The 16,422-nt window shown below is 45.5% G+C and overlaps 1 protein-coding gene across 3 annotated transcripts in view; it reads left to right on the plus strand.

The window, feature by feature from the left end:
• Positions 1 to 16,422, plus strand: part of LOC109907304 (serine/threonine-protein phosphatase 6 regulatory ankyrin repeat subunit A) — a 45,009-nt gene that overhangs the window by 16,825 nt on the left and 11,762 nt on the right. For 2 of the 3 annotated variants that reach the window (XM_031793191.1, XM_020505196.2), the window contains exons 2-18: positions 4,761 to 4,844; positions 7,054 to 7,132; positions 7,688 to 7,758; positions 7,891 to 8,091; positions 8,183 to 8,270; positions 8,846 to 8,988; positions 10,030 to 10,137; positions 10,214 to 10,318; positions 11,291 to 11,369; positions 11,462 to 11,576; positions 14,774 to 14,920; positions 15,079 to 15,147; positions 15,350 to 15,487; positions 15,569 to 15,680; positions 15,781 to 15,807; positions 15,933 to 16,007; positions 16,212 to 16,413. In XM_031793191.1, the coding sequence (XP_031649051.1) occupies positions 4,761 to 4,844; positions 7,054 to 7,132; positions 7,688 to 7,758; positions 7,891 to 8,091; positions 8,183 to 8,270; positions 8,846 to 8,988; positions 10,030 to 10,137; positions 10,214 to 10,318; positions 11,291 to 11,369; positions 11,462 to 11,576; positions 14,774 to 14,920; positions 15,079 to 15,147; positions 15,350 to 15,487; positions 15,569 to 15,680; positions 15,781 to 15,807; positions 15,933 to 16,007; positions 16,212 to 16,413 (1,843 nt within the window). The remainder of the gene's footprint in view (positions 1 to 4,760; positions 4,845 to 7,053; positions 7,133 to 7,687; positions 7,759 to 7,890; positions 8,092 to 8,182; positions 8,271 to 8,845; positions 8,989 to 10,029; positions 10,138 to 10,213; positions 10,319 to 11,290; positions 11,370 to 11,461; positions 11,577 to 14,773; positions 14,921 to 15,078; positions 15,148 to 15,349; positions 15,488 to 15,568; positions 15,681 to 15,780; positions 15,808 to 15,932; positions 16,008 to 16,211; positions 16,414 to 16,422) is intronic. The other variant, XM_031793192.1, reaches the window with a different exon arrangement.

Raw genomic sequence — 16,422 nt, forward strand, 5'->3', positions numbered from 1 at the left:
TAAAGTAACGATGGACTGTCGTTTCTCTTTCTTTATTTGAGCTGTTCTTGCCATAATATGCTTTGACCACCAGACGACAGAAAGAGGGGGGGGACGGGACGGGGGACAGTTGTGAGCTGAACATAACAGTATTCCAGTGGACTGTACTGGTAACCCAACTGTGGTTTGTGACTACTATGTTTTCCCATTGTAGCCAATTCAATTGCAGTAATTCCGTTACTGATTTTGTTACAAAATATCGAGTTTTATTCACTTAATTATTCATAAACAAACTTGAGATCAGTCAAAACTATAACACATTAGTAGTTCTACCTTTTACTTGTTACTTCTGTGAACTTTTTTTTATTCTACCTCATGAGGGAGAGAAATTAGAAAATATCTTAAAGATGCAGTGCATTTGGAAGTATTCAGATCCCTCAACTTTTTCCACATTTTGTTAGTCTTATTCTAAAACTTTTTTCTTTTTTAAATCCTCATCGATCTTCACACAATAGTGTGAAATGTGTGCAAATTTAAAATAAATAATACCTTATTGACATACAGTTGAAGTCGTAAGTTTACATACACTTAGGTTGGAGTCATTAAAACTCGTTTTCCAACCACTCCACAAATTTCTTGTTAACTTCTTGCGTCGAGCCATCCCGGATCCGGGATCGTGAATACAGCCTCAAGCTCATTACCATAACGCAACGTTAACTATTCATGAAAATCGCAAATGAAATGAAATTAATATGCTAGCTCTCAAGGTTAGCCTTTTGTTAACAACACTGTCATCTCAGATTTTCTAAATACGCTTCTCAACCATTGCAAAATAAGCATTTGTGTAACAGCTAGCGCGGCTAGCGTAGCATTTAGCGTTAGCATCAGCAGACAACATTTTCACAAAAACCAGAAAATCATTCAAATAAAATCATTACCTTTGAAGAACTTCAGATGTTTTCAATGAGGAGACTCTCAGTTAGATAGCAAATGCTCCGTCTTTCCTGAAATATTATTTGTTTAGGAGAAATCGCTCCGTTTGGTGCGTCACGTTTGGCTACAAAAGAAAAACGAAAATTCAGTCTTCAAAACGCCAAACTTTTTTCCAAATTAACTCCATAATATCGACTGAAACATGGTAAACGTTGTTAAGAATCAATCCTCAAGGTGTTTTTCACATATCACTTCATGATATATCTTTCGTTGAAAGCCTCCTCTCTCTCCTCTAAATCACTGAATGACTGCGTGTAGCTTGTAGATTACTCACCAATTTAGACAAAGGACACCGGGCGGACCCCTGGAAAATGTAGTCTCTTATGGCCAATCTTCCAATGATATGCCTACAAATACGTCACAATGCTGCAGACACCTTGGAGAAACGATAGGAAGGGCAGGCTCATTCCCGGCGCATTCACAGCCATATAAGGAGACAATAGAAAACAGAGCTTCAAAAATTCTTCCCATTTCCTGGTTGAAGTTTCATCTTAGTTTCGCCTGTAGCATGAGTTCTGTGGCACTCACAGATAATATCTTTGCAGTTTTGGAAACCTTAGTGTTTTCTTCCCAAAGCTGCCAATTATATGCATAGTCAAGCATCTTTTCGGGACAAAATATTGCGCTTAAAACGGGCATGTTTTTTTATCCATAAATTAAAAGAGCACCCCCTATATCCAAGAAGTTAACAAACTATAGTTTTGGCAAGTCGGTTAGGACATCTACTTTGTGCTTAACACAAGTAATTTTTCCATCAATTGTTTACAGACCGATTATTTCACTTATCATTCACTGTATCACAATTGCAGTGGGTCAGAAGTTTATATACACTAAGTTGACTGCGCCTTTAAACAGCTTGGAAAATTCCAGAAAATGTCATGGCTTTAGAAGCTTCTGATTGGCTAATTGACATCATTTGAGTCAATTAGAGGTGTTCCTGTGGATGTATGATGCTTGACATCATGGGAAAATCAAAAGAAATAAGCCAAGACCTCTGGAAAGAAATTGTAGACCTCCACAAGTCTGGTTCATCCTTGGGAACAATTTCCAAATGCTTGAAGGTACCACGTTCATCTGTACAAACAATAGTACGCAAGTATAAACACCATGGGACCACGCAGCCGTCATACCGCTCAGGAAGAAGATGCGTTCTGTCTCCTAGAGATGAACGTACTTTGGTATGAAAAGTGCAAATCAATCCCAGAACAACAGCAAAGGACCTTGTGAAGCTGCTGGAGGAAACCAGTACAAAGGTATCTATATCCACAGTAAAACGAGTCCTATATCGACATAACCTGAAATGCAGCTCATCAAGGAAGAATCCACGGCTCCAAAACTGCCATAAAAAAATGGACTACGGTTTGCAACTGCACATGGGGGCAAAGATTGTACTTTTTGGAGAAATGTCCTCTGGTCTGATGAAACAAAAATAGAACTGTTTGGCTATAATGACCATTGTTATGTTTGGAGGAAAAGGGGGAGGCTTGCAAGCCGAAGAACACCATTCCAACCGTGAAACACGGGGGTGGCAGCATCATGCTGCAGGAGCGACTGGTGCACTTCACAAAATGGATGGCATTATGGATGATAATTATTTGGATATATTGAAGCAACATCTCAAGACATCCGTCAGGAAGTTAAAGCTTGGCCGCAAATGGGTCTTCCAAATGGACAATGACCACAAGCATACTTCCGAAGTTGTGGCAAAATGGCTTAAGGACAACAGTCAAAGTATTGGAGTGGGCATCACAAAGCCCTGACCTCAATCCTATAGAAAATGTGTGGGCAGAACTGAAAAAGTGTGCGAGCAAGGAGGCCTACAAACCTGACTCAGTTACACCAGCTCTGTCAGGAGGAATGGGCCAAAATTCACCCAACTTATTGTGGGAAGATTGTGGAAGGATAGCTGAAACATTTGCACCAAGTTGAACCATTTAAAGGCAATGCTACCAAATACTAATTGAGTGTATGTAAACTTCTGACCCACTGGGAATGGGATGAAAGAAATAAAAGCTGATTTCCCATTCTTAAAATAAAGTGGTGATCCTAACTGACCTAAGGCAGGGAATTTTTACTAAGATTAAATGTCAGGAATTGTGAAAAAAGTTTAAATGTATTTGGCTAAGGTGTATGTAAACTTCCGACTTAAACTGTAAGTATTCAGAACCTTTGCGGTGTGACTCGAAATTGAGCTTACGTCCATCATGTTTCTATTGATCTTCATTGCGATGTTTCTACAACTTCATTGGAGTATATGGACACCTGCTCGTCGTACATCTCATTCCAAAATCATGGGCATTAATATGGAGTTGGTCCCTCTTTGATGCTGTAACAGCCTCCACACTTCTGACATTGCTGCAGGGACTTGCTTCCATTCAGCCACAAGCATTAGTGAGTTTGAGCACTGATCTTGCGTTCCAATTAATCCCAAAGGTGTTCAATGGGGTTGAAGTCAGGGCTCTGTGCATGCCACCCAAGTTCCTCTACACAGATCTCGACAAACAGTTTCTGTGTGGACCTCGCTTTGTGCACAGGGGCATTGTCATGCTGAAACAGGAAAGGGCTTTCCCAAAACTGTTGCCACAAAGAATTGTCTGGAATGTCATTGTATGCTGTAGCGTTAAGATTTCCCTTCACTGGAACTAAGGGGCCTAGCCCAAACCATGGAAAAACAGCCCCAGACCATTATTCCTCCTCCACCAAACTTTACAGTTGGCACTATGCATTCAGGCAGGTAGCATTCACCAAAATACACCTGGTCTGCGTTTGTGAGGCCGGTTGGACGTACTGCTAAATTCTCTAAAACGACGGAAGCGGCTTATGGTAGAGAAATTATCTGGCAACAGCTCTGGTGAACATTCCTGCAGTCAGCATGCCAATTGCACGCTCTGTGGCATTGTGTTGTGTGACCAAACATATTTTAGAGTGGCCTTTTATTGTCCCCCGCACAAGGTGTAATGATCATGCTGTTTAATCAGTGTCTTGATGGATTATCTTGGAAAAGGAGAAATGCTCACTAACGTATGTAAACAAATTTGAGAGAAAAAAGCTTTTTGTGTGGAACATTTCTGGGATCTTTTATTTCGGCTCATAAAAAATGGGACCAACACTTTACATGTTGCGTTTATATTTTTGTTTAGCGTAAATATAATTGTTGATTAGAGCTCTTAAAAAAATGTTTTTTTTTGTACGTATTCTGGTAGATGTCAAAAACCATTGTTTGACCAGAGATCAAAGCCTACGCTTATGGCTGTGGGAAATGTTTGATATGCCTTAATATCTCAAATATAGACTCTTAGCTTTTTGCTCCTATGACCTTCAGATGTTGGTGCTCATGGGTCCCTTTAGATGAAAAAGCCCTGTCGTAATTGTTAGCATGTAACCAAACTGTAGTAACGTTAGCAAGCAGGATGTTAACAGGTTCTGTCTTGTTAGTCATCTAGAGGAAAATTATCTAGCACCTTTCCATCTCTCGCTCTCCAGTTTTCTCACTATCTATTCTTTCCATTGTTTGCTCTTGTTGTCTCTCTCTCTCACTCACTTAAATTCAATCTGCTGTCATTGGCATGAATGATAGTCAATGTTGCCAAGGTGAAGAGATGCACCTAAATATTATGAAAACAACAGCGACAACAATAATAACAGTAGCTATAATACTAAATAATCAAAAATATATATTTTTACACACACACACACACACACACACACACACACACACACACACACACACACACACACACACACACACACACAGTGACTGATAGTTCTCTCTGTGTCCTCCCATACAGCCCTCTCTGCTGAAAGCCATCTTCAGTGTGGACCCTAATGAAGTCCGCTCCCTCATATTCAAGAAGGAGGATGTAAACGTACAGGTAACATTACTGTACACACACACAGACAGGAGTCAGTCAGTCCATAAGCATCTCTTGCTCTAAATTGCTTGCAAATCCATCCTCTCCTCATCTCCTCTTCACCCTTCTGCAATGATTGTCAAAGACTTGACAGGTGGAAGCTCATCATTAGGCTGGCTTTCCTGGTCAGTTCTCATCATTAGGCTGGCTTTCCTGGTCAGTTCTCATCATTAGGCTGGCTTTCCTGGTCAGTTCTCATCATTAGGCTGGCTTTCCTGGTCAGTTCTCATCATTAGGCTGGCTTTCCTGGTCAGTTGTCATCATTAGGCTGGCTTTCCTGGTCAGTTCTCATCATTAGGCTGGCTTTCCTGGTCAGTTCTCATCATTAGGCTGGCTTTCCTGGTCAGTTCTCATCATTAGGCTGGCTTTACTGGTCAGTTCTCATCATTAGGCTGGCTTTACTGGTCAGTTCTCATCATTAGGCTGGCTTTCCTGGTCAGTTCTCATCATTAGGCTGGCTTTCCTGGTCAGTTCTCATCATTAGGCTGGCTTTCCTGGTCAGTTTTTTCAGGTCAGTGCATTGAAGGACAGGAAGAGAGGACAGACTTTTTTTGAAAATTGAGGAATAGCCAATGTGTCTGTACTCTCGGTCTCTTACTAAATCAATGTTGAGAGGCCAGAGTCTTTCAGCCAATCAATCAGGTAAGGGTAGGTTAGTTATTTTCAACTCCCTTTCTGTTCAGCCCTCTCTCTTTCCCTCTCACCCCCGCCCTCATTCTCTCCCTCTCTCCCTGACATCTTTTCTCTCTCTCCCCACCCCCTCTTTATCTACTCCCCCCCCCCCCCCCTGTCTCTATATTGCTGGGGTCATCAGAGACATTTTGGTCTGTTTGAGTCAGCAGTTTTCAGTCTGACCTATTACAGGCCTCCCTCTCCAACATGTGACTTTGTTTACGACCTACGTTACTCCCCTGATTGCCCTCTGCTGCATGGAGAGAACAAGAGATGGAGGGAAGCAGAGAAAGAGAGAGGGAGGGAGTTAGACTGGAGGGGTTAGAGAGAGGAATGGGCAAGGAATAGAGATGCGGAGAACGAGGGGGAGGGCATGGAAGGGAGGGAGAGAGAGAGCTGGAATTGATTGTTCCATCCATCCAGATTGACTAGCGTGGTTAGTTAGTTCTACAGAGAGGACCTGCTTTGTATGGTCAGACAGACAGTAAAACATCAACATTACAGAAATGAGGAGGGAGAGCGACAGAGGTACTCTTGTAGTCACACATTGGTCACTCTCACACCAGCGAGACACACACACACACACACACACACACACAGGACCACTGGTCGATAGGCCACCCCCCAGGGAGAGCAGAGGGAGGAGAGAAATCCCTCCGTCATCCTGTCATCCTGCCTTTATTACCTTGCTCCCTGGTAGGCTGACAGAAGACTGGCCAAAACTACACACACTGACCAATGATTGGCCACAGCTCGAGAGACCACAACAATCTAAAACACTTGTCAACCTTTCCTTTCTGAGTTAATTGCAGGTGAAAATGAAGATGCTCTCTTAAACAGTTGATTGTGACATCGTTGGGCGGTTTCCCATTTTACCAATTAAACCTTGTCCTGGATAATAAAGAAATGTCAATGGAGACTCCATTGAGCTAGATGTTTTTGTCCAGGACTAGGCTTAATCTGTGTCTGGGAAAGCAACCCAAAGATTTTGGGTGATTCTGTCATTAGTCTGGCTTCTAGTGAGATCACTGCCAAGTACAGTAGTAGTTGACCCCCTCCCAGCTGCCCTGCAGTGTCTACCAGACTCCTGAAAATGAGGAGAGAGGGGAACGGGGAGAGAGGGGAACGGGGAGAGAGGGGAACGGGGAGAGAGGGGAACGGGGAGAGAGGGGAACGGGGAGAGCGGGGAACGGGGAGAGCGGGGAACAGGGAGAGCGGGGAACAGGGAGTGCGGGGAACAGGGAGAGCGGGGAAGTTAAGTCATCCACTTGGTTGTGATTTACCCGTCACACTTGGCTGGCTGCGCTGTTGTGTGGGACATAGTTGTGCTCCCTCTTGTCTACTGGCAGCATAGTGAGAAGCTGTGTGTTGTGTGTTCAAGTTTATTATGAACATTGAAGCTAGTTTGAAATGAGATGTTTTACATACTGTACCTCCCTTCTAAAATGAACATAAAAGTTGTGTGTGTGACATTTCTTTCTGCTCTGGTCTCTACCAGGACAGTGAGAAAAGGACCCCGCTCCACGCTGCAGCCTACCTAGGAGACGCTGACATCATCGAACTCCTCATCCTCTCAGGTACACATCTTACCTGTCTGCCTGTTATACTGTACCTGTCTGCCTGTTATACTGTACCTGTCTGCCTGTTATACTGTACCTGTCTGCCTGTTATCCTGTACCTGTCTGCCTGTTATACTGTACCTGTTATACTGTACCTGGTACACTGTACCTGTCTGCCTGGTACACTGTACCTGTCTGCCTGGTACACTGTACCTGTCTGCCTGTTGTACTGTACCTGTCTGCCTGTTGTACTGTACCTGTCTGCCTGTTGTACTGTACCTGTCTGCCTGTTGTACTGTACCTGTCACAGCAGCCAATGTTGACATCACCCATTCGTGGAGAGGAAATGATAGGGAGGGAGATGGAAATGATAGGGAGGGAGATGTGGAGGTTGTTTCCCTGTGTGTGTTGTGATGGAACAGTATCACGTGGTGTGATTGTCTATTTTAACCCCTTACACACATGGGCCTCGCAAAGGATCATGGGGGTTTCCCCTAGTAACTCGTGGGTCCCCACCCACTCTCTATCAGAGGAAAGTTAACCCTTAACCTTTTCTCTCCCTGTGTTTTTTAGGAGCCAGAGTAAATGCTAAAGACAATAAGTGGTTAACTCCTCTTCACCGAGCTGTTGCCTCCTGCAGCGAGGTAACAGACTCACTCACACCACACACACCTTCATCAATGCTCTTTCTCATGCTGCATCAGTCTTGTTGAAACAGTGATTATGTCAACGCTCTTTCTTTGTGTGTGTGTGTGTGTGTGTGTGTGTGTGTGTAGGATGCAGTGTGTATGTTGATAAAACACAGTGCTGATGTGAACGCGCGGGATAAGAACTGGCAGACTCCTCTCCATGTTGCTGCCAACAACAAGGCTATCCGCGTTGCCGAGGCCCTCGTCCCATTGCTTAGCAACGTCAATGTGTCGGACCGGGGTGGACGCACAGCCCTGCACCATGCTGCCTTCAGCGGACACCTGGAGGTAACACACACACACATTCACAGAGGTATTAGTTGTCATTTCATGAGGCTAGTATGACTTCACTTGGTGTGTGTGTGTGTGTGTGTGTCAGATGGTGAAGCTGCTTCTCTCCAGAGGAGCTAACATCGACGCCTTTGATAAGAAAGACAGGCGAGCCATCCACTGGGCTGCCTACATGGGTAAGATACCCCCACTCAGAGCTATACACTATAGAGGGATTAGAATGTCAAAACGCTTGTATCAATACATTTTGATTTGATGATTAGATTTTTTTCTAGAAATGAAATGGTATGCTAACAAAATGGTATGCTAACAAAATGGTATGAAATGGTATGCTAACAAAATGGTATGAAATGGTATACTAACAAAATGGTATGAAATGGTATGCTAACAAAATGGTATGAAATGGTATGCTAACAAAATGGTATGAAATGGTATGCTAACAAATTTATTTATTTATTTTACCTTTATTTAACCAGGCAAGTCAGTTAAGAACAAATTCTTATTTTCAATGACGGCCTGGGAACAGTGGGTTAACTGCCTGTTCAGGGGCAGAACGACAGATGTGTACTTTGTCAGCTCGGGGGTTTGAACTCGCAACCTTCCGGTTACTAGTCCAACGCTCTAACCACTAGGCAACCATACCGGTATACTAACAAAATGGTATGAAATGGTATGCTAACAAAATGTACTCTTACCCGCTCTCTTTCTCCCCTCTCTCCCTCCATCTCTCTCTACATCTCCCTCCCTCCAGGTCATATGGAGGTGGTGAGGTTGTTGGTGTCTAGTGGAGCAGAGATGGACTGTAAAGATAAGAACTCTTATACTCCTCTACATGCCGCTGCCTCTAGTGGGATGACTACCACTGTCCAATACCTGCTGGGGCTGGGGGTACAGGTACACACACATCATTCAATACCTGCTGGGGCTGGGGGTACAGGTACACACACATCATTCAATACCTGCTGGGGCTGGGGGTACAGGTACGCACACATCATTCAATACCTGCTGGGGCTGGGGGTACAGGTACACACACATCATTCAATACCTGCTGGGGGTACAGGTACACACACATCATTCAATACCTGCTGGGGGTACAGGTACACACACATCATTCAATACCTGCTGGGGGTACAGGTACACACACATCATTCAATACCTGCTGGGGGTACAGGTACACACACATCATTCAATACCTGCTGGGGGTACAGGTACACACACATCATTTGATTTCATCCTCTCCTAATAGCAAAGAAATAAGTCTATTGAGATACACAAACTAACTGTTTCCCTCTCCCCGCTCTCGCTCTCTCTCCCCGCTCTCGCTCTCTCTCCCCGCTCTCTCTCCCCGCTCTCTCTCCCCGCTCTCTCTCCCCGCTCTCTCTCCCCGCTCTCGCTCTCTCTCCCCGCTCTCGCTCTCTCTCCCCGCTCTCGCTCTCTCTCCCCACTCTCGCTCTCTCCCCGCTTTCGCTCTCTCCCCGCTCTCTCCCTCCGCTCTCTCCCTCCGCTCTCGCTCTCTCCCTCCGCTCTCGCTCTCTCCCTCCGCTCTCGCTCTCTCACTCCGCTCTCGCTCCCTCTCCCTCCGCCCTCGCTCTCGCTCTCTCCCTCCGCCCTCGCTCTCTCTTCCCGCCCTCGCTCTCTCTCCCGCTCTCGCTCTCTCCCGCCCGCCCGCTCTGTCTCTCCCCGCCCGCCCGCTCTCTCTCCGCTCTCTCTCCCCACTCTGTTGCTCTCGTCCCGCTCTGTCTCTCTGTCCCTGCACTCCCCCTCTCCCCGCTCCCCCTCTCTCTCCTGCTCCCTCTCTCCCCGCACCCTCTCTCTCTCACCGCGCTTTCTCCCTCTCGCCCTCTCTCCCCGCGCTCTCCCTCCCTCTCTCCTCCCCTCCCTCTCTCTCCCCGCCCTCCCTCTCTCTCTCCCCGCCTTCTCCCTCCATCTCTCTAGATAAACCAGGGTAATATTTATGGTAACTCTGCTCTCCATATGGCCAGTTATAATGGCCAGGATGTGGTGGTCAACGAACTCATAGAGGCTGGAGCCTCCATCAACCAGGTACACATCTGTGTGTGTGCGTGTGTTGGTGTACATGTGTTGGTGTGTATATTGTAACTTTATCTCTCTCTAACAGGTGAATGAGAGGGGTCTGTCTGCGCTGCACTTCTCAGCCTGTTCCCGCCAGGGGGCGCTGTGTCTGGAACTACTGCTTGGGAACGGAGCTAACGTCAACATCAGGGTACACACACTTCTCCTAGGCCAACAGGGTAGTAGTGGGACATATGGTGTGGGGTGTGAGAGAAAAGCTGAAGTTGCTCAGGGCTGTAGGGGGGGGGGTGTGTGTGAGAGAAGAGCTGAAGTTGCTCAGGGCTGTAGGGGGGGGGGGTGTAAGAGAAGAGCTGAAGTTGCTCAGGACTGTAGGGTGGGGGGGGTGTGAGAGAAGAGCTGAAGTTGCTCAGGGCTGTAGGGTGGGAGGTGTGAGAGAAGAGCTGAAGTTGCTCAGGGCGGTGGGGTGAGAGAAGAGCTGAAGTTGCTCAGGGCCTTGGGGAGTTGAACCCCTGGGTGCAAGTTGCTCAGGGCAGCTGAGACAGTTTCCATAAGACCTTTAGAGTTCACACCCAGTCCTGATCTGAATAGGAAGGTTTATAACACAGGGAACATCACCCAGTCCTGATCTGAATAGGGAGGTTTATAACACAGGGAACATCACCCAGTCCTGATCTGAATAGGGAGGTTTATAACACAGGGAACATCACCCAGTCCTGATCTGAATAGGGAGGGTTATAACACAGGGAACATCACCCAGTCCTGATCTGAATAGGGAGGGTTATAACACAGGGAACATCACCCAGTCCTGATCTGAATAGGGAGGGTTATAACACAGGGAACATCACCCAGTCCTGATCTGAATAGGGAGGGTTATAACACAGGGAACATCACCCAGTCCTGATCTGAATAGGGAGGGTTATAACACAGGGAACATCACCCAGTCCTGATCTGAATAGGGAGGGTTATAACACAGGGAACATCACCCAGTCCTGATCTGAATAGGGAGGGTTATAACACAGGGAACATCACCCAGTCCTGATCTGAATAGGGAGGGTTATAACACAGGGAACATCACACAGTCCTGAACATCACAGCTAATAGTTAACTCTTCTGACAAACAGTATGAAATGTATTGCTTTCTTTCTCTCTTTCCCCACTCCAGAGTAAGGATGGGAAGACCCCTCTCCACATGGCAGCGGTCCATGGAAGGTTCTCTCGTTCTCAGGCTGTCATTCAAAATGGTGAGGCCCGCCCCAAAACACCACACACACACTGCTATTGGTCTATTAATATTTAAAACACCCTACTATTTGCTCTTTGTCTGTCTGCGCAGGTGCGGAGGTAGACTGTGAGGATAAGAATGGGAACTCTCCTCTTCACATCGCTGCTCGCTATGGACACCAGTTACTGATCAACACTCTGCTCACACACGGAGCCAACACCGCCAAGTAAGACACACACAAATACACTCAGTGATCAGTTTATTAGGTACACCCATCTATTATTGTGTCGGACCTCCCTCTAGCCATGAAAGGATGAGCCTAGTCAGCAACAATGTTCAGATACTATGTGGTGTTAAAACATTGCTCAGTTGGTATCAAGGGACCTAACGTGTGCCAGGAAAATATTCCCCACCATTACACCACCACCAGCCTGTACTGTTGACACCAGGCAACATGGGTCCATGGACTCATGCTACTTAAGCCAAATTCTCACTCTGCCTGTCAGCATGATTCATCAGGAAACGGGATTCATCGGAACAGGCAATGTTTTTCTACTCCTCAATTGTAGGAAGGTTTAAACGGCATGATCATTACACAACTACACTTTAAAATGTTAAGTTTTGTTACACAACACAATGCCACAGATGTCTCCGGTTTAGAAGGAGAGTACAATTGGCATGCTGACTACAGGAATAACCACCAGAACTGTTGCCAGAGAATTTAATGTGAGTTTCTCTACCATAAGCCCGCCTTCAATGTCATTTTAGAGAATTTGACAGTATACCCAACCGGCCTCACTACCGCAGACAAAGTGTAACCACGCCAGCCCAGGAACTCCACATCCGGCTTCTTCACCTGCGAGATTGTCTTGAGACCAGCCACCTGGACAACTGATGAAACTGAGTATTTCTGTCTGTAATACAGACCTTTTTTGGGGAGAAAAACGAATTAGGATTGGCTGGGCCTGGCTGTCCAGTCGGTGGGCCTAGCTCCCAAGTGGGTGAGCCTATGCCCTCCCAGGCCCACGCATGACTGCACCCCTGCCCAGTCATGTAAAATCCCATATATTAGGGCCTAATACATTTATTGCAATTGACTGATTTACTTCTGTGAACAGCAACTCATTAAAATTGTTGCATGCTGTGTTTATATTTGTGTTAAGTGTATATACAGTGCATTCAGAAAGTGTTCAGACACCTTGACTTTTTCCACATTTTGTTACGGCACAGCCTTATTCTAAAATGGATTCAAGTTTTACACAATCTACACACAATACCCCACAATGACAATGCAAAAACAGCTTTTTAGACATTTCAGCAAATAACAAAAAAAATGATATCACCATTTACGTAAGTATTCAGAACCTTTACTAAATACATTTTAGAAGCACCTTTGACAGAGATTACAGCCTCGAGTCTTCGCGGGTATGACGCTACAAGCTTGGCACACCTGTATTTGGGGAGTTTCTCCCATTCCTCTCTGCAGATCCTCTCAAGCTCTGTCAGGTTGGATGGGGAGCGTCGCTGCACAGCTATTTTCAGGTCTCCAGAGATGTTCGATCAAGTTCAAGTCCGGGCGCTGGCTGGGCCACTCAAGGACATTTGGAGACTTGTCCTGAAGCCACTCCTGCATTGTCTTGGCTGTGTGCATAGGGTCGTTGTCCTGTTGAAAGGTGAACCTTCACCCTAGTCTGAGGTCCTGAGGGCTCTGGAGCAAGTTTTCATGAAGGATCTCTCTGTACTTTGATCCGTTCATCTTTCCCTTGATCCTGACTAGTCTCCCAGTCCCTGCTGCTGAAAAACATCCCACACATGATGCTGCCACCACCATGCTTCACTGTAGGGATGGTGCCAGGTTTCCTCTAGACGCTTGGCATTCAGGCCAAAGAGTTCAATCTTAGTTTCATCAGACCAGATAATCTTGTTTCTCGTGGTTTTCGAGTCCTTTCGGCACATTTTGGCAAACTCCAAGAGGGCTGTCATGTGCCTTTTTTACTGAGGAGTGGTTTCAGTCTGGCCACTCTACTTTAAAGGCCAGATTGGTGGAGTGCTGCAGAGATGGTTGTCCTTCTGGAAGGTTCTCCCATCTCCACAGAGTGACTCTGGAGCTCTGTCAGAGTGACCATCAGGTTCTTGGTCACCTCCCTGACCAAGGCCCTTCTTCCCCCGATTGCTCAGTCCAGCTCTAGAAAGAGTCTTAGTGGTTCCCAACTTCTTATACATAAGAATGATGGAGGCCACTGTTCTTGGGGACCTTCAAAGCTGCAGATATTTTTTTGGTGCCTTTTCTTTTTGGTACCTCGACACAATCCTGTCTCAGAGCTCTACGGACAATTCCTTTGACCTCGTGGCTTGGATTTAGCTCTGAAATGCACTGTCAACTGTGGGACCTTATATAGACAGGTGTATGCCTTTCCAAATCCAATCAATTGAATTTACCGCAGGTGGACTCCAATCAAGTTGTAGAAACATCTGAAGGATGATCAATGGAAACAGGCTTCAAACATAAAGATATAAAACTGTATTTTTTTGTGAAGAATCAACAACAAGTGGGACACAATCATGAAGTGGAATGACATTTATTGCATATTTCAAACTTTTTTAACAAATCAAAAACTTAAAAATTGGGTGTGCAAAATTATTCAGCCCCTTTACTTTCAGTGCAGCAAACTCTCTCCAGAAGTTCAGTGAGGATCTCTGAATGATCCAATGTTGACCTAAATAACAATGGGTCTTCCTTTCCTGAGACGGTTCCCATGATAGCCAGTTAAATCATAGTGCTTGATGGTTTTTGCGACTGCACTTGAATAAACTTCAAAAGTTCTTGAAATGTTCCTTATTGACTGACCTTCATGTCTTAACGTAATGATTGACTGTCATTTCTCTTTGCTTATTTGGGCTGTTCTTGCCATAAAATGGACTTGGCCTTTTACCAAATAGGGCGATCTTGTGTTATGACATGGTAGGGGTGGTATACACAACTGATTGGCTCAAATGCATTAAGAAGGAAAGAAATTCCACAAATGAACTTTTAACAAGGCACAAATGTTAATTTAAATGCATTCCAGGTGACAAAGTTGTCATCAAGGCAAAGGGTGGCTACTTTGAAGAATCTCAAATATAAAATATATTTTGATTTGTTTAACACTTTTTTGGGTTACTACTTGATTCCATATGTGTTATTTCATAGTTTTGATGTCTTCGCTATTATTCTACCATGTATAAAATAGTAAAAACAAAGAAAAACCCTTGAATGAGTAGGCGTGTCCAAACGTTTGATTGGTACTGTGTGTATACACACAGACAGACTTATCACACATGGAGACAACACCGCTAAGTCTACACTCACTCAGTCTCCAACTCCGTCTAGTATCACTGTGACACACACCTGGCTAAGCACCGCTGACGTGATGTTTGTTACAGGCGTGGCGTCCATGGCATGTTCCCCCTCCATCTGGCAGCTCTCAGTGGCTTCTCTGACTGCTGCAGGAAACTGCTCTCCTCAGACTTCCACATAGACACTCCTGACCACTTTGGAAGGACATGTCTACATGCTGCAGCTGCAGGAGGGTGAAACAACAGCTCTTTAAACCCTCCCCTTTTGCGTGTCTCTCTGTCCTTTGCTCTTGGATTTTTAAGTCCTTTCTGCAGTTAGTTGTTCTATCCAATGTTCTACTGTACAATTAATTTTCTTTCTCTTTCTCTCTCGGTCTCCCTCTCTCCATCAGGAACCTGGAGTGTTTGAATCTGTTGTTGAATACAGGAGCAGATTTCAACAGAAAGGACAGGTTTGGAAGGTCAGTGGTTCAGTCTTTGTGTGTTTGTGTGTGTACATGCCTGCATAAAGACATTTTTCCGTTCTATGCAAAGAAGATGAAGTATTGTTCTTCCTCTTCTCTCCAGGGGTGTATTCATTATGTTGATTCTGTTGCAAAACATTTCTTAAACAAAAGCAAATGGACTCCATGCCTGTTGTGACAGTAACACTCTTCTCTCTAGGACTCCTCTTCACTATGCCTGTTGTAACAGTAAATCTCAGTGTGTGTTTGCCCTGGTGGGGTCTGGAGCTGGAGTCAACGAGCTGGATGAGAGGGGCTGTTCTCCTCTACACTACGCTGCTGCTGGCACAGAGGGAAAGTTAGTAGTAGTAGTAGTAGTAGTAGTCTGTCCTGTCTGTCTTGTCTGTCCTGTCTGACCCTCTGTGTGTGTGTGTGTCAGGTGTGTAGAGTACCTTTTGAGGAGCGATGCCAACCCGGGGGTCAGAGACCGACAGGGCTACAACCCAGTCCACTATGCATCGGCATACGGACACACACTCTGCCTTGAACTGGTTAGTACATCCTGCTCGTACATGACCTACCCGGACACCATTACCTACTTCCCACGACAAGTAGTGACTGGGTTTGACATTCTGTCTTCTTGTTTTTCAGATATCCAGGGAGACTCCTCTAGATGTGGTAAGTAGCTGGACAACATTAGTGGTCTGATGACACGGGAGAGGAGTACCCTCTGCTGCTTGTTCTAATGTTCTAGCTTTTTAGAGAATAATACTGAAGGCATTCTCTCTCTCTCTCTCGCTCAGCTGATGGAGACATCTGGTACAGACATCCTGAGTGACTCTGATAACCACGCCCTCATCAGCCCCCTTCACCTCGCGGTGAGTCACACACACACTCCGCTGCCAGTTAGTCTGTAGGTTAATAGAAAAACCTAAATGCTTTACGTGGGGCACAATGCAAGGAAGTTTGGGAAGCACTGTGATTAATATATAGATTTGTATTGATTGGTGTGTGTTCCCCAGGCGTACCATGGTCACTGTGATAAATATATAGATTTGTATTGATTGGTGTGTGTTCTCCAGGCGTACCATGGTCACTGTGGCGTGTTGGAGGTGTTGGCTGCTGGTCTGTTGGAGGTGGACATTCGGACCCCTGAGGGCCGGACCCCGCTCTCCCTAGCCTGCTCCAGGGGCCACCAGGAGTGTGTGTCACTTTTACTGCACCACGGCGCTCACACACACACCAAGGATTACACGCTGAAGAGGACAGCCTTACATGTTGCAGGTATTATAT

Source organism: Oncorhynchus kisutch, linkage group LG17 (genome assembly GCF_002021735.2).
Source record: "Oncorhynchus kisutch isolate 150728-3 linkage group LG17, Okis_V2, whole genome shotgun sequence".
Taxonomy (NCBI): Eukaryota; Metazoa; Chordata; class Actinopteri; order Salmoniformes; family Salmonidae; genus Oncorhynchus; species Oncorhynchus kisutch.